The 18,888-nt window shown below is 38.5% G+C and overlaps 2 protein-coding genes across 2 annotated transcripts; one reads left to right on the forward strand and one right to left on the reverse strand.

The window, feature by feature from the left end:
- Positions 1–14,405: 14,405 nt before the first annotated feature.
- LOC104241074 (pectinesterase inhibitor 4-like) lies at positions 14,406–14,999 on the forward strand. The gene has a single exon (XM_009795988.2). It carries the CDS (start codon positions 14,406–14,408, stop codon positions 14,997–14,999), a length of 594 nt encoding a protein of 197 aa, XP_009794290.1.
- A 1,975-nt stretch (positions 15,000–16,974) lies between these two features.
- Positions 16,975–18,495, reverse strand: LOC138886825 (uncharacterized). The gene is made up of 2 exons (XM_070168518.1): positions 17,860–18,495; positions 16,975–17,307 (listed from the first exon to the last, which is right to left on the reverse strand). The coding sequence occupies exons 1-2, from the start codon at positions 18,493–18,495 to the stop codon at positions 16,975–16,977; spliced, it is 969 nt and encodes a 322-aa protein (XP_070024619.1).
- Between the last annotated feature and the right edge of the window lie 393 nt (positions 18,496–18,888).

Raw genomic sequence — 18,888 nt, forward strand, 5'->3', positions numbered from 1 at the left:
ATGGAACATGAAACGTAAATACATAGTAACTTTATACCCTTCTTCCCTCTTTATATGATTTTATCTTTTTCTCAATATAAGCCATTTCCAATGGTGCAGTTGTCGCTTGTTTTCCTGGAGCGGTCTCGGACCTCGAAGGTTGGGTCCGCAAACTGGCCTTTACTTCTTCTTATGCGGAGCCCTACTGGCACGATTTAGCCAACGACTGATGGGAGGCAAAAACCACGATGAGTTCTCTTATTTATTTACTTGTGTTTCTCAATGAAATATTTACTTTTTCTTTATGCAGGCCTTGGAGACGCTGTCGAAATGCGACTACCTCCACCTGGTGAAGAAGAGATCCCAAAGCCTCCCAAAGAAAAGAAGAGAAAGAGGGGGTTGTCTATAAATACCCCGAAACCGAAGAAGATCACGGTTTGTAAGACTAAGGCCGATACTATGGCCTTATCTCTAGAGACGGCCCAACGCCTCTGGGACCAGGAAGAAGAAGAAGAAGCCGACTGCCTGTTGGTAGCTCGTAAAAGAGGAAGCAATGGTGCTTTGAAGTCTATCGAACCGGTGGTGGTAGATTCAGTTCATTCTAGAACCGAAAAAATCTCCGAGGGGAGCTCAAGCAAAGTCCCCGAGCCATCGGGCAACAAAAGAGCACCTCGTTTTGGAGGTCATTTGGAGGGTGAGACCGAGGGGCTCGATACCGAGCCCCTTCAAATAGAAGAGAACGCCCCGAGTGGATCACTTGGGGTAATTAATGTGGATGATTCGCCGCTTGTCCCTAAGTTCTTTGAGGGGAACATCCGAGATGCTCGGAACATGGGAACTCCCAATATGGGGACGAGTCACGAAGGGCATGATATCTTTCGGGAATGTCTTTCTGGGATCGAGGATGGCCCTGACCCCGATGCTTCTTTCATTTTCGATGAGGCTCGGTGGCTCTTCAAACAAGTAAGTATTTGTCCTTTGAAATCACATTTGTACTTTATCTTTGTTGTTCTGAATCTAACCTATCCCTTTTTGTGAAGGCCATCGTGCTTCATAAGAAAGCATTCTCCAAGTCTCGATCTGAGCTTGCTCGATATGAGGCTGAGCTTAAGAAGATCTCGGAAGAGAGGGACCGTCTTAAAATCCTCTATGTTAAGAAAGAGGGGGAGATCAGCGATCTCTGAGTTAAATTGACGAAGGTTTGTCAAGAACCGACCGAGCTCGTTGAAAAAGTAATATAACCTTTGAGGGTCTGCTGTGTACTTGTTTGTTTTGATGACTAATACTTCAATTTCGCAGTTTCAGCAGAAGGGCGAGTTGGTGGAGCAGTTTCGGGAGGAGCTTGAGGTGAAGGAGGCTGAGATCCTAGGGTGGAGGCAAGGCATGGACAGTCTTGCCTTTGAGAAAGAAACTCTTCGAGAGCAGCTGGCTTTACTCGAATGCCAGTTTCAAAGTGTGAAGGAGGAGAGCCTAGCTCGAGGCCATGAAATCGAGGAGCTTAAAACTAAATCCGTTGTTGAGCTGACCAAGGCCAAATCTGACGCTGAGGTAATTACATCTTCGTACCGAGCCTACGCCGAAGCAGCTAACACCTGGGCAAGAGAGATCTCTGTTGCGGCTGAATTCAAGTTATCATGTGCACTCGACCACGCTGGGCGACAGTCCCGGAGAGACACCTTCGAAGAGGTGCATGCTCGCGGCTTCGACTTCTCGGCTGATATTGAAAAGGCAAAGGCTTTGGAAGAAGAGGCTGTCGCTTTGCTTTCTATTGATGAGGATTAATCCAGTGGCTCTGATAGTCGGGGAGACAAAGAAGAAGACCCCGAAGATGAGGCTCTCGAAGGCACGACTCCCGGAGACGTAGCTGCCGAAGATGCGGCCCCGGAGTAGTTTTAGGTTTCTTTATTTTATTTTTGTGTAAGGACCCCTCATGGGTATTGTAAATATTTTTTGCAAGCATCTCTTTGGAAATTTAAAAGGACCTTTTTATTTTAGTTTTGGCTTTATGTTGAATCTCATTTTGTCTTTATTTGTGAAAAAATTTAATTGTGTAACTTAAATAATCAGTCCGAGCATTGGTTTGGACTCAGAACATAATAAACCCTTAGGTTTTTATTAATCAATATAATACCCCTTAAGGTTTTAGATAATCCTTGAGCTAAGCTTAAATCAATTTTATGCGAGCTAGGAACAATGGGACTCTTGGGTCCGAGTTGAGTGAGAACAAGGTCTCAAACTCTTATATGTTTTTGGCCCTTAAGCTCTTTTAAGCTGGCCCTTAGGCTCTTATATATCGGCCCTTAGACTCTTTTTTTAAAATTGGCCCTTAGGCTTTGAGTTGGGCTGATTCGGCCTCTATATTGGCTATAATTGTTTCCTCTTTTCGGCTAAAAGACTTAGTGAACTTTTTTGTGTGCCTTAGCATGTGTTTTTTGTACCCGTTTGGATTTTTTCGAAGGTTCGATGTATCGAAACCTTATTAGTAATTAGTTTATGTTAATATAATCGAATACCTCTTGAGGTTTTTCCAAGGGCTGATGTTTATCGAAACCTTTAAATTATTCGAGGGTTGAATTTATCGAAGCCCTTTATATTTTGCTTTTGCTGAGGATAGCCTGATTTAACCAATTTTTTCAAAGTGTTTGAAGGCCTTTAATTTATAGCGGAGGTCGGACATCTCTGAGCCGCATTATTTCGGCCGTAGCCTTTTTATATGACCGTAATCTTTAACATGGTCGTAGCCTTTAGGTATGCCACTTGGACTTGTTTCCCAATAACTTTTCGAACTTGTCCGAAAGGTTAGTCCCCGAGTATATTGGCCTTGTCCTTTTTTCGAGGGGACGCCTCTTTGAGATCTTATGACTCCAAGTTTTCGATGATTCGGATGTGTTGACTGTCGATAACAGCCCCCGAGTATTCGGGGTGCTTTTGCATTTTGGCTCTTGAGTCGTTTCCCGTAGGATTATAAGTGTAGAGCTCGTATAATAGTAAACTTCTTTGAAACACAAAGTGTTTTTGGCATAAACAGTATGCTTCTTCAAGCAATTGATACATGAGTACATGTTTTACTGTCGGGGCTCTCGACTATTCTATATGGACACGGTTCATATGACCATTTGTCCCATTACAAAGTTCTCCTATCGAGGCCCTCTTAGGCGTGGAGTATTTTCCTCAAAAAATATAACCTCCGAGGGTGATGCCCCCCAGTATTCAAGGTTGATTGAAAAGAAGCCTTAGATACTGTTGGGTTTTCCTTAGGTAGCACAAAATTGTTGCCTCGTTAAAAATCTTGCTGGTAAAACCCATTTGGGATAAAATCCGATCTAAGGGAAAAAGAGTGCAACGCATGCTTTAAAACCTAAGGCCTTCATGTAAAGAGGGCGCCTTCGAAATCGCATGCCTTTGATAGCTTCGATCAAAAATCTATAATAAGTTAGTTTTAAATTCAAATGGACAAAAGGATAAAGCCATACCTTAGCAGTAGTATCATTTGAGTAATGATATGTTCCAATTGTTTGGAAGTTGTTCACCTTCCATTGTGCTAAGTTTGTAAGATCCTTTACCGACAACTTCGAGGACTCGGTACGGTCCTTCCTAATTCGGGCCTAGTTTCCCTTCATTTTGGTCTCGAGTATTGAGGGTGACCTTTCGTAAAACTAAGTCCCCGATTCCAAAATGTCAAAGGTTGGTTCATCTATTGTAGTATCTTTCAATCCTTTGCTTCTATGCGGCCATCCGAACAAGCGCTTCTTCTTATTTTTCGTCTAGTAGCTCGAGGCTAGCATTCATGGCCTCGTGATTTGTCTCCTCCAATGCATGTCAAAACTGGGCACTAGGTTCTCCGACCTCGATTGGGATGAGGGCCTCAGAGCCATATACTAATGAAAATGGGGTGGCCCCCGTGCTAGACTTCGATGTTGTTCGATATGCCCAAAGGACCTCGGGTAGAACTTCTCTCCATTTCCCCTTCGCATCATCTAACCTTTTCTTTAGGTTTTGAATGATGGTTTTGTTTATTGACTCGGCCTGTCCATTTTTAGTTGGGTGGTATGGTGTCGATAATATCCTCTTTATTTTATGTGCGCCGAGGAACTCCGTCACCTTGTTGTCGATGAATTGTTTTCCATTGTCACACACAATCTCGGCAGGTATCCCAAACCGGCATATGATGTGGTCCCATATGAAGTCAATAACTTCTTTTTCTCTGACCTTCTCGAAGGCCTGTGCTTCCACCCATTTAGAAAAATAGTCAGTCATAAACAAAACAAATTTAGCTTTACCTAGGGTCGTTAGTAGAGGGCCGACTATATCGATTCCTTATTTCATGAATGGCTAAGGGGATAGGACCGAATGGAGTTGTTCTCTGGACTGATGGATCATCGGTGCAAATCGTTGGCACTTATCACATTTTTGACAAATTCTTTAGTATCTTTTTCCATGCTATCCCAATAGTAACCTGCTCTGATGATTTTGCGAACCAAAGACTCAACACCGGAGTGATTCCCATAAGTGCCTTCGTGGATTTCTCGAAAAACATAATCGGTGTCCCCGGGCCCAAACATACCGCTAATGGTCCATCGAATTTTCTTCGGTACAATGTTCCATCTTCATCTAATGCAAACCTAGTAGCCTTGGTTCGTAGAGCCCTCGATTCCTTGTGGTCCGATGGGAGCTTTCCACTCTTCAAATAGTTGATATACTTATTTCTCCAATCCCAAGTTAAACTTGTTAAATTTATCTCGGCATGACCCTCTTCAACCATAGACCTTGATAATTGGACGACAGTCCCCAGGACAATGTCATCTTCTTCGACCGAGGATCCCAGATTAGCAAGTGCATCGACCTCGCTATTTAGTTTTTGAGGCACATGATTCAGAGTCCACTCCTTGAAGTAGTGCAAAGTTACCTGTAGCTTATCCAAGTATCATTGCCTTCTATCTTCTCGAACCTCGAAACTTCTGTTTACTTGGTTCACCACCAATAGAGAATCGTACTTGGCCTCGATGATTTCTGCTCCCAAGCTTTTAGCTAGCTCGAGACCTGCAATCATGGCCTCATACTCGGCCTCATTGTTAGTTAATATTGGAGTTTTGATAGATTGTCTAATGGTATCACCCGTGGGTGGCTTCAAGACAATGCCAAGCCCGGACCCCTTCACATTCGAGGCACCGTCTGTGAAGAGGGTCTATACCCCCGATGTTGTACCCAAACTTTGTAGGAGTTCTTTTTCCACTTCGGGTACGAGGGTCGACGTAAAATCGGCCATGAAGTCAGCTAGGAATTGAGACTTGATGGTCATTCGGGGTTGATATTCGATATTGTACCCGCTAAGTTCGACGGACCATTTGGCCAATCGGCCCGATAGCTCAGGCTTATGCAAAACATTTCGAAGAGGGAAAGTGGTTAATACACATATAGGATGACATCGAAAATATGGTTTTAATTTTCGAGATGCGCTTATCAATGCAAGTTATAATTTTTCTAAGTAAGGGTACCTAGTTTCAGCATCTCCTAGAGTTCGACTTACGTAATAAACAAGAAATTGCATACCTTGCTCTTCTCGAACTAGTACCCTACTTACTCTATTTCGGACATTGCCAGGTATAGGTAAAGTTTTTCATCTATCTTCGGGGTGTGGAGCAAAGGCGGTCTCGATAGATATCGCTTCAATTCTTCTAAGGCTTGCTGACATTCCGGGGTCCATGCGAAATCCTTTTTCTTTTTGAGCAAGGAAAAGAACTAGTGACTCCGATCCGATGACCTTGAAATGAATCGACCCAAGGAAGCTATTCGCCCTGTTAGCCTTTGCACGGCCTTCACACTATCCACAATCGTGATATCCTCGATAGCCTTGATCTTATCGGGGTTGATTCGATACCCCGATTTGATACCATGAAGCCGAGGAACTTATCCGAGCCAACTTCGAATGCACATTTTTTCGGGTTAAGGTTCATGTTGTGTTTCCTCAAAATTACAAATATTTCCTATAAATGAACTAAATGGTCCTCTGTGCACAGGGACTTAACCAACATATCATCAATGTAAACTTCTATTGTTTTACCTATTTTCTCTTCGAACATTTTGTTAACTAGGCGTTGGTATGTAGCTCTTGCTTTCTTTAGCCCGATGTGCATTACGTTATAACAATAAGTTCCAAATTTTGTAATGAATGAAGTCTTTTCCTGATCGACCATGTTCATCTGAATCAATTATACCCGGAGTAGGTATCAAGAAAGGTTAGGATCTCGTGGCCAGCCGTGGCATCGATCATACGATCTATGTTTGGCAAGGGGAAGGAATCTTGTTAAGAAATTCATCTATGATGGAGCCTCGGACACCAACAAATTAGTAAAAATTATTCCCTCTCACCTTTTGGATATTGTTACAAAGGTTGATATTGGTAATCGAAATCTCAACGACTTCCCAATCAGGAATATAGCCGATGTCACGACCCTAAACCCCAAACCCGGTCGTGATGGTGCCTCTTGTGAAGACAAGGCCAGTCGACACTTCCCATTTCCAATTATTAAAAGTTAAGCATTTAGAAACAGTCTAAACATGGATAAATAAACCAAAGTTTAAGCAAATGATAGTATAATATACAGAATACAACCCAAACACAGCCCGATACCGGGGCGTCACTAGTCATGAGCATCTAACAAAACGGAATACTCCAAATATATAACTACAGAGTTTAATACAAAAACTAAGAACATAAAGGAATAAGATAGGGAAGAGCTCCGGGCTGCGAATGCCAACAGCTACCTAGAGACTCCTCGGATCCACCTGAGCCAGAATGATCAGCACTCGGGCGTGGGACCAGATACGCCTGAATCAGTACACAGGGGTGCAGGGAGTAAAGTGAGTACTCCAACTTAGTGAGTAATAATCATAAATAAAGACTGAAAGCAGGAAGTCACGTAAGGAACAAAAGCATGCTATAATGAATCAGTAAAACCATAAAAACAGTAAAAACCAGTGAAAGATAGGTAGAAATCCTTTAACTCAAATTTAACTCATGAAAAGCCTTTTTCAACACTTTAACAGGTAATTGACAGTCAATTATGAAAAGTAAACACATAAAGGTTCGCCCGTCGGGCACAATATCAACAATTCCGTCCCTCGGGCAATATCTCAGAACAATACCAGCTTCTCGGGCTCAATCTCACATCACAATGGGTACCCGCGCTCACTAGGTGTGTACAGACTCCTAGAGGGGGCCCTTACGGCCCAAGCGCAATATCAAGCCACCTCGTGGCATCATCACTAGGCCCTCGGCCTCATATCAATCAAGCCACCTTGTGGCGTACATATCTCAAGCCCTCGGCCTCATAATCAGTATCAAATGTTTCCTCACAACATAGGCCCTCGGCCTTACTCAGTCAAAATCCTCACAAGCCACTCGAGAAATAGTAAAACATGATTCTCAGTCCAAAAATATCATTTAAAAGATCATGTAAGTGTTAAAACAGAGTAAACATGGCTGAGTACGAAAACAATGAAATATAACATGATTGAGTTCAAGTATAAAGTCAAAACAGTGAGGAACTACCAGAAAAAATTAGCGATGGCGATCTGAAGAGCTTGTAGCATCTCGAATATCACTTGGAGGTTGATGCCCCCATCTCCCATTCCTCGTGCTCCTTGGCCACCAGATCGGGCTTCCCTGCGTGCATTCCCTCCGGGGTCTGTGCCTGAATCCGCGTTTAAAGCATTATGCGAACTGATATCAACTGACTCTATATTTGGCACTTCCTCAGGGTTTATTAGTGGTATACCGACCTCTATACTGCTGTTTTCTCCAAGACCTTCGTTGTCATGAATAGGTGCATTTTGTGTGCTAGGCATGTTTCAGCCTGAGAATCAAAAAATCTTGTCAAGAAAAAGTGTAAAAACAATATGTGTAATGAGAATCAGTAAAGAAATAATCACTATTATCTTTAGCCCCATGATGGGCGCCAAACTGTTTACCTCGAAAATATGAGTAACAATTAAACTTGATTTGTGGTTTTAAAGATATATGATTTAGTTCAATACCAATTACTAATCAAGAAATATGAAGTAAAAATGAACGAAATAAGTGAATCAACTCAATGTTACTCAGTAAAAGTAACCTCGAGCTTAGTGGCCTCGAAGTGGGTCCAAAACAATAACTAAGCAAGAAAAGTAAAGTAGGAACAATAGAGCTAAAGGACAATTCTGATAAACAGTAGGCAAAAGGTAGGGAGTATATTCTTTTCTCAATGATTAGATGATGTTACAAATGATTGAGGTCTCATTTATATAATAGGGGAACCCTAAATAAAGAATATTTTTATTTACAGTAAGGAATATTCTTGGTACAGCTGTCAAACCGCCTAGTACGGAATCGTATAATCCTATTCCAGAATTTGCGCCATGATCTTGGGGATGTGGCAGGAATCTAGCTCATTCTGCTAAAACTTCACAACGGTACTATTTCGGGGTCGGGCATACTTGGCCTTGATTTTCCTCGAATTCCTATCTCCGAGCATTACACTCTGTCTTCGAGCTCGAGTATGGTCTACCGGTTTCGAACTCGACCTCGCTCAGACTTGGGCTTAGAACGGACCCTCGAGTCTATAAATCGAAGGCATACGATTTCGATCGTATACAATTATCAATGTAAAAGTTAAAATCTACAAACTCGATATATTTTATTTTAGAAAGAAGTGTTTGTTTGAGTTGTTTTGCAGTAAAGGAAGCATTTACATGCTTTAAGAAATGAATATTTGCTATGAGATGGATAGGATCCTCCATGCATAATTGGATTAGAACCCCAAAACACGCACCTCACATCGGGTGGGACCTAAAAAAGAAACTGGAATTGCATATCGCGTTATAGTAAAAGACCTTTAATGAGTGGCCATACGATTGTTTTAACCTTGATTTAAGGAGAATGATTTCCATAAACATCGCCTAAATGCCATATTCAACTACTAGTATTTTGGGACGGCACGTTAGAAGCACCCAAAAGTCCATACAATCATGTGCCACCCCAGAGGGTATTGACTTGTAGGCATGCAGCAATAGCCCTGCAAAATGTCCATGTGGCCCTTGCTCTTAAGGCAAGCACATGGGCTTTAACTCACACAACACCCCACCCCACCCAAATTGAACTTTTTTAGATTTTTCATAATCAAAGCAAAAAAGTAAGGGATATCGAAATATAAAGTTTGTCGGCAACAACAACGATCCAGTAAAATCCCACAAGTGAGGTCTGGGGAGGGTAGTATATACGTAGACCTTACCCCTACCCCAAAGGAGTAGAGAGGCTGTTTCCGGAAGACCCTCGGTTCAAGATAATAAGAAAAACAAAAAGGAGAGAATATTAGTTTTACCACAGAGATCATAGGAAAAATAGGAACATAAAATGCAGAAGAAAAAACTCAAAACAAAAATGATGGCTAGTAAATAGGTCATGCACCGAAAAGAGAAAATAGTAAGACACTGCAACGCCCCTAGCTATTTCAGACAAAACCCTACCAGACTAGGCTCACAACCGTACAAGGTAACGCAAGACTCAGCTACCTCCTAGCCTACAACCGTAATACTCGACCTCCATAACTTCCTATCAAGTGTCATGTCCTCGGAAATATGAAGCCTCGCCATATCTTGCCTGATCACTTCTCCTCAATACTTCTTAGGCCGTCCTCTACCTCTTCTCGTGCCCTCCACAACCAGTCGCTCCTAAAAGACAAAGGTGGAATATGTTTGTTAAGTTAATTTCGGACAATGTATATACCAAGTTGGCTGAACTTAGAAACTAAAATGTCCTAAGTAGCATCGATACAGAATGCAATATGGCTACTGCTTATTGGTATTAATAATATTAGTATTTCAATTTCTCAACAAATATATATATATATATATATATATATATATATATATATATATATATATATATATATATAAACGTATCGAAATATCGACATTTTTTAGTGAACTTTAACTATTTGTAAAATTTAATTTCAAAATAATGAGTGCATATTTGACATTAACATAAAAGTACCAGAAATTACATTTTTGTTGTTAATAGTTTTTCAATACTATTTGAAATATTGTTTCATTTTTCTGTTGTTAAGGGGATTTGATCTTGCAACCAAAGAACCAAACATTTTGAAAGGGAACAAGAAAATTGCAGGTGAAATGTTCTTTCGATTATTAAAATATATCGAGATAGAGTTTTAGTTTTTTAAGGTCGAAGTAATTATTTTCCAAAATAAAATATAAATATGGTTCAATTATTCTTTAAAATACTTAGATTTATATGTCCATAGTATAAAATAGGCAAAATACATAAGTACCCACCTAACCTATGGCCCAAATCCCCTTTACACACTTTCTGAGGATATATATCATATTACACACGCAACTTTTCTAAAGTATAGCTAGTACACACCACTTTTTTCTTGATCAACTTTTCAAAATATGTGTGAGGTCACGCGCCAATAAGGTCGTGACACGTGTCCTAACTCAAGAAAAAAAAGATACTAAATTTACATCAATTGATAATATTTCAAAAAAAAAAACAAACAAAAAAGAAACAAAGCCCCCTCCCCCACGTTTCTCATCTTCTTCTGACCCCCCATACCCGTTGACCTCCTCCTCTAAACTCCAACAGCCATGACAAATGCCCACAAGAACAAAATATTAACATGAATTTCCACCATTTTTGTAGTTTCTAGGTTTTGTTTGCTTTGTTGGCTGTGGAATCACCATTGTTACCGATGGGTTTGCCACTGTAACAGTGGCCGGAAAATGGAGGTCGCCGTTGTTTGCCTTTTTTCAACCAAACGAGACCAGATTTGAACGAAGAACACCAGCTTGCCGAAAGATCTGATAGCTCCACCCACGCTTGAGGTCGTTACATCTTCTTGTTGCTTGGAACTGGCAGTAGAGTTCTCGACAGTGGAACTGGCAATGGAGTTCTCGACTTGTTGCTTGAGGTTGTTGCCGGTATTATGAATTATGACTGACATCTTCTTAAAGGAAATGCAAGAGGGAGGAGATGAGGAGGCTGCGGTTATCGCCAGATTCCGGGATGATAAGGTTTCCAAATGGGGAAGAAGGGCTTGAGTATCTTTTTCTTTTCATTTAATTATTAAATTAACAAAAATAAGTGGACAGATAAGATTTAGACACGTGTGCTTATATAAGGACTTGGGCAGACAATGCATTGGTTTGACGCGCTCATTTTTTTGGTTAAACACGCGCGTGTCATCTGGCAAAAGTAGTGTGTATTAGGCACAATTTTAGAAAGGTTGCGTGTGTAATATGATATATGTCCTCAGAAAGTGTGTAAAGAGGATTTGAGCCATAGATTAGGTGGGTACTTATGTATTTTGCCTATAAAATACAAAAACTAGGCGTTTTCCGTTGGGTCCTCTGTCCTTCCCCTGTTGACTATTCCCCATCTTCCAACCCTCAAACTTTAAAATAAAAATAAGAGGATCTAAAAATAAAAAATAACAGGATTTTACAAGAGCTGTTCCATTTTATTTTCAGACATTGGGGTTGGATGTATTATTAAGGAATATATATGACTTGAATTCACTTTCCTCTTTTGACCAGGATTCAATGTTGCATTGCATATATGATATTCCCATCTAACTGCTTGATATATGAATTTCTTAGTAAAATTATGAATCAATAATTAAACTTAGTTCATGTGACTTGAATCTGCATGTGGTTGCTGCCCTATATGACAACAAGAAATATTGTTCATATCTGTCATGCACAACTCACATTTGGGAGATATTCAAAAATAGCCAGATTTACAAGTGGTCACTCAAAAATAGTCACAATTTTAAAAGTTATCGAAATTTAGCCATTTTTCATTTAAAATAAATCTGAACGAAAACATTGTTCAAAATTCGGAAAAATACTCCAGCGTAATATACTGGAGTTCCAGTATATTGTACTGAAACTCCAGTATATTATACTGAAACTCCAGTCTAATATACTGGAGTTCCAGTATAATATACCGGTCCAGCATAATATACCGGTGCTCCAATCTCCAGTATATTATACTGGAGCCAACAAAGTATACTGATCCAGTATAATATGCTGGAAGTTCATACATAGGTGCACCGAATTCCAGTATATTATGCTGGAGCGGTCTCTGTTGCAGCAAAATAGTGGCTATTTTTCAATGACTTGACAAATGCTAGCTATTTTTGAATGACCAGTCCGAAAATTGGCTAGCCCGTGCTATTTTAATCTCACATTTAGTACATATCCTACTATTAGCATAAGCCCAAAAAAATATTTGGGAGAATTACACTCCTTATCACTTGGCTCAATAACCCATCAAAAAATGACTCACGTTTGAAGCCCTTACCCAGTATGGCCCAGGTTGTATATAATGTGAAAATTATTTTTCACCCATTAGCCCACTCCTTTTATTTTTTTTTTCTTTTTTCTTTTCTTCTTCTCCTCGTGTCCCAACTTTGCATCCCAAACTTTCTCTATCATTGTTATTCTCCATCAACGCTCCTCTAGATTCAAAGCTGATAATCACTATTTGGATGAAGAAGAAAAAATAATACATAAAAGAATTAGTTTTTTGGAGTCATATTAAGATCATTTTCTTCAATGGAGTGGAAAGAACTGTGTTTGCACTAAAGAGGTTCACTTGATAGGTTGTTGGATCACCAAACTAGAAAGAAGGTATTGGCATGATCTCAGTCTTATCCTCATTCCACGTATAATTCAATTCCAATGGTTGATTAAAAACTTGGAGAATAGAAGTCACCATTAAAGGTGTTTCAAAGCTTCGATTTTAGAAATTGCGATTTTTTATTTGTTAGTTGTTTGGATTGAGTGTTGTCCCAATTGATTGGAATCATCAAGAGGAGTTCAAAACTTAAATTTGAAATGATTTGGAGTAGATTTAAGCTAGATTTGAGTTAAATTTAAGAAGATCCCCAAGAAAGAAGAAGAACATGTGAAGCTCCATTGATAGGATTCATCTGTATAATAATGTATAAAATTGTATAAATAGTATATAATAGTGTATAAACAACTCTCATACACAATAATACATTATTTACATGTATTTGGTAAATTTCTCACATATTCTTCTTCTTCTACACGTATTTATATACTTTTATACAACTATATACATAATGTACGTCTTTGTATAAAAATGTATAAACATCTCTGATGAACTTCTTATATGATTTCACTTGCAATTCTTGTTCAAAACTAGTCCAGAACTCCATCAAATGACTTCAAACATTGTATACAACCTACTTAGCCTATTTTTAATAAGTTCAAACAATACCCACTCCAAATTTTTCGCAAAATCATATTTAAAATTTAACAAGATTAGCATTGAAGAAGAAGAGCTTTTACGTTTCCCGCGTCTGTTTTTACATTTTTTTTTAGATAGGATAGGTATGTATAAACTTGAGGAAAAAAGGAGAATGGAAACTCAAGGATCTTTCACGCCGGAAGATCTGGAGAATAAAAAAAAGAAAAAAAAAATCGGATATGAGTTTATTGATATTTGGCTACACATTTGCAAACTTGTAACTGGGCTAAAATACTACAAGGTCACCTTATGGAGTGATCTATTGTGTAATTCTTCCAAATTATTTTATTGAATGACGACCTATGTTCATACATGCATCATCAATTATGGTATAAGATTGAATTCACTACTATTTAAGGGTGTGGCCCAGCTATCAATGAAATAAGTGAAAATCATAAAATACCAATGTTCAAATTTTAATAAAAAATTTAAAAAGGTAAGTGGTCTTCCTATGTCTAAGCCTTGATGGTAGGTGTGGCAAATGAGCATGTTGGGTCGGATATGAGTGGATTAAAACGGGTAATGCAGAAATGAGTAAATTATTTGGCCTATCCCATATTTAATATGGATAGAAAATGGGCTAACAGGCGGATAATATGGATATTCATATTATCAATGGCTTCTTGAATATGATCATTTTGACCTATTTTTAAAATTTTCATTATCCAATCCATTTTTTAGTTGATAATATGAATGAATAACTATTTTTTTATTCATTTTTTCACCACTAGTTATAGGGACGGGTGTCAAGTGTAACTTGGACTAGAAAATTCACTAAATAAGTACAAAAATTGATTTCAAACTCAACTCATAAAGTTTAAATCATGTATTCGCCTTTGACTGTGGTTAGAATGACTCAATATATATATTGGTGGAAGTTAGCAAACGCCCAAAATAAAATAGTCAAAATGCACACAAATACATCCGAGTACCACCGTTATTATCAAAAGAAAGAAAAAAGATAGAATCCACCTGATATTGAGCTGAGCTCTCTCTCTATATATATTCATTTACATCTCCTCTGAAACCCCAACACACTGAAAAGTCTCAATTAATTCTCCAATTAATTTCAATTCCAAATATAGTAATAATGGAGAGTTGCAGTTCTAATTCCAGAAAATTGATCAAGACCCTCTTTCCAATTCTTGTTCTTCTATTCAAAATCTCTCACACACAAGCCAACTCCAATTCAAACTACACCAACTTCATTGAATCCAAATGCACCTTAATCTCAACATACCCTCCCATTTGCATAAAAACACTTATCCCTTATTCATCTTCTATCCAAACTAACACCATAAAACTGTGTGACACTGCCCTTGACATAGCCATAGACGGCGCGAAAAACGCTTCTGATATGGTATCTGAGCTAGGAAAAAAGAAAGGAATTACAAAATATGAAGCTGCTGCCATTAAAGACTGCATTACTGATTTGAAAGATGCAGTGTATGAGTTGAAGGAAACACTTGGTGCAATGAATCATCTTAATGATACAGATAAGGAATTTCAATGGGATAATGCTAAGACTTATGCTAGTGCTGTTATAAGTGATGCAAATTCTTGTTTGGATGGTTTATCTGATAGGAAAGTGAATCCTGTTGTGAAGACTAAGATTAGTGGTACTATATCTTATGTTACTAAACTTGCTAGCAATGCTTTGGCTTTTATTAATCACCTTTACTGAGAAAATTTATATGTTTATAAATGAAGTTTTATGCTCCAATATTTATCTCCGTGTAACCTATAGATTACGAGTTCGAACGGTGGAAACAGTCAGTAACGCTTGCTAAAGGCTTTTCATTTTGTTTTAACGCGAATGGTCCTTCTTTTTTCTTTGTTTTTTTTTTTTGTTGTTTGAAAAAATATTGGAACCTTATGTACACTCCGGATTTTCAACCACTTATGCTCCAACTTTTGTCGCCGTGTGGCCTGTAGGTCACGAGTTCGAGTCGTGAAAATAGCCATTAATGTTTGTGTTATGATAGACTGTCTATATCACATTCTCAAGGGTGCAACCCTTTGTCGGGTCCTGTCGGATGCCTTGTGCACCATGCACAGGATAATGAAAGCTGGTAATGTAGTAGGGTCGATACAAGATAAGTTTTTCCAATTTAAAAAAAATACTCGCGCATGATGTTTACACCAAGCAAATAAATTCAAGATATGTGTCGTGCATATAAATTTTTACCACTTAATCAAAAACGTCAATTGATATGTAATCTCACTTTAAAGTGTCGTTGCTACAATTATATTATTTAATTTGATGTAAATATTGATTGTGTGTCTTTCAGTTTTTATTGCGATCGAAGTAATAAACAAGTAAATGTCTTTCAATGAGGAGGGGCCGAGGGGAACAAATAACAATTTGATCTTTAAATGTTTTAAATTCAAGCATAAAATAAGTTGTATGATTTGGGAAGACAAGGGGCCCCAAAAACCGCTTGAATCAACCCATACATTCGTATGTGGCATGTGATAGAAATAATTGAAACAACAAATCTGTCAAGAATTGTGCTGTGACGTGTGTATCGAGATAGGTAAATTTACTCGCATTTGGTGTTAGCATCAACATATATATATATATATAGTCAAATAAGTAAGAGATCAGCTATGAGAAGATGCCATTGTAGGCAATGAAGCAGTATAATATCATAGATAGACTTTTGTGTAATGTTTCTGTTATTCAGAGAGGAAAGAAGACCTTCCTTTTATATAGAGTAGTTAGTGCTTCTTAGATTGACACCTACTAGTCACGTGTCCTTGCATTGTATTTTAACTTTACTTGTAACTGACTAACTAACTCTAATTGTAATATATTTTCAATACTTCCCCTAAAGTTGGATGATGAAATACATTGAATACTCCAAGCTTGGACAATAAGTGCTGATGTTGCACGGTTCCCAAGCCTTTTGTCAGTATGTCTGCCAACCGATCTTTGGTGCTAACATGTTGAACTTGTATCAGCATTTCTTTAATCTTCTCACTAATGAAGTGGCAATCTATCTCGATATGCTTGGTTTTTTCATGATATATTGGGTTAGAGGCAATCTGAATTGCTGCTTTGTTGTCACAAAAGACCTGCACAGGTCTGGAAACTGACATACCTAACTCTGTTAATAATCCTTCTAGCGAAATTACTTCTGAGATTGCTGCTCCCATGCTTCTGTATTCAGCTTCTACTGAGCTTTTGCTTACTGTCTATTGCTTCTTTGATTTCCAAGAAATCAAGTATTCTCCCAACTTTACCGCGTACCTTGTCACTGACCTTCTATTGTTTGGGCATGTTGCCCAGTCTGAATCACAAAACACTATCAACTAGGCTTGATGATCTCTCTTCAGCAGCAGTCCTTGTCCTGGTGCATTCTTTATGTACTTCACCAGCCTCAATGCTACATTCCAGTGTGAAGTCTTTGGCCTTTGCATAAACTGACTTAGTACTTGCACCCCAAAATTGATGTCAGGCTTGGTGATGGTGAGGTATTGTAATCCCCCAATCAACTTTTGATAGGCTGTTATGTCCTCAAGTATAGGGTCATTGACATCCCAAAACATTCATCATAATCCACTGTTGTGAGCTTCAAATTGACTTCCAATGGTATGGTTACTTGCTTAGCGCCATTGAGTCCTAGATCAGGTATTAGCTCAAGTGCATACTTCCTTTAATTAATTAGTATGCCATTTTTGGATCTCATTACTTCAATTCCTAGAAAATGCCTCAACTCTTCTAGATCTTTTACCTTGAAAATGTTATACAGAGTGGTTCTTGCTTCCTGTATCAATTCCTTGCAGCTTCCAGTGATTAAAAGGTCATCCACATACACCAAGATGATAACTATTTCTCCTCCTACTTGTTTGGTGAATAAGGAATGATCATATGAACTTTGTTTGTAGCCAGCTACTAAGAGTGCATCAGTAAGTTTTATATTCCATTGTCTCGAAGCTTGTTTTAAGTCATACAAGGATTTGATCAATTTACACACTTTATATTCCCCCTGTCATTGAAAACCTTGAGGAACTTCCATGTAAACTTATTCAAATAAATTCCCTTGCAAGAATGTATTATTGACATCCATTTGATGCAATCCCCAGTTCTTACATGCTGCTACAGTGATGATAGTCCTTACAGTGACCATTTTAGCCACTGGTGAGAATGTTTCATGGTAATCTGGGCCCTCCTTTCATTTGTATCCCTTGGCTACAAGTCTTGCTTTGTATTTGTCTATATCCTCATTTGGCTTATGCTTTATCTCATATATCTATTTGGATCCAATGGCTTGTTTGCCTTTTGGTAGATCTACCAGCTCCTAGGTATGGTTGTGTTCTAAAACTACTATCTCTTCTTTTATTGTTGTTATCTAGTTGTGGTCTTGAGATGCCTCAGTGAAATTATTTGGTTCCATTTGGGCTGAGAATAATCCTAAATAGTGCTGATAGTCTAGTGACAATTTGTTGTAGTCCACATAGTGAGATATTGGATATGAACATTGCCCAGAGGGTCTACTTGTAGTTACATCATCCTTGAGCCAAATTTGAGGTCTACTCACTCTCTTTCCCTTACTATTGTCTATTGGTTGATCTACCATACTTGGTTCGTGAATTGGTGCAATTTCCTCTTCAGTTTCAGCTTGAACCTCCAGTGTGCTATCACTAGTTTCATCAACCTCTGCAAGATTTGTGGGAGCTACAGGTTCAAGTTGTCCATTACTAGGGCTAGAATTGTGTGCTTCTATTGGGAGTTTTGTGGCATCTGGCAATTTAGGTTGCAAGACTTTCCCTATGGCATCTGTTATGGAAACAAACAGCAGATCATCATCATATGATTTCCCAGTTTTGAAAGGGAAAATGGTTTCCCTGAAGCTGACATCTCTACTCATAAAGAATGTCCTTGTGTCAAGGTCAAACAATTTGTAGCCCTTCTGAGTATCAGAATATCGTAGCAACACTGCTCTCCTTGCTCTTGCAGCTAATTTGTCATTCCTAAGAAAATTTCTAGCATAGCTCAAACAACCAAACACTCTTACATTTTCCAGTTTAGGTGCTTCCACATATAGCAGCTTATAAGGTATCTTCCCATCAAGAATTGTAATAGGCAATTTGTTGATGAGATACATTGTAGTCTTGACACACTCTCCCCAAAAAGTAATAGGAACTAAGCTCTGTATCTTCAAGGATGTGCCCATTTCTAATATATGCATGTATTTCCTTTCAACCACACCATTTTGTTGTAGTATGTATGGGAAGATGCTTTGATGGATTATTTCATGTGAAGTAAACAACTCATTTCATTGTGAATGGAAGAATTCTGTCCCATTATTTGATCTAATCATTTTTTCAACAGCTGCAAACTGAGTTTTTATCATAGCCAAGAAATTTTTCAACACAACTACAACTTTACATTTTTATTATATCAAACATAACTAGGTAAATCTACTGTAGTTATCTGCAACAGTAACAAAATATTATTTTCTGTCATAAATGTCCCTCTTATAGGGTCCCCAAACATCTACATGGACTAACTTGAAAGCACAACTAGATTTATGCTCACTAGTAAGTAATTTTAATATTCTCTACTT

This window comes from Nicotiana sylvestris, chromosome 3 (genome assembly GCF_000393655.2).
Source record: "Nicotiana sylvestris chromosome 3, ASM39365v2, whole genome shotgun sequence".
Taxonomy (NCBI): domain Eukaryota; kingdom Viridiplantae; phylum Streptophyta; class Magnoliopsida; order Solanales; family Solanaceae; genus Nicotiana; species Nicotiana sylvestris.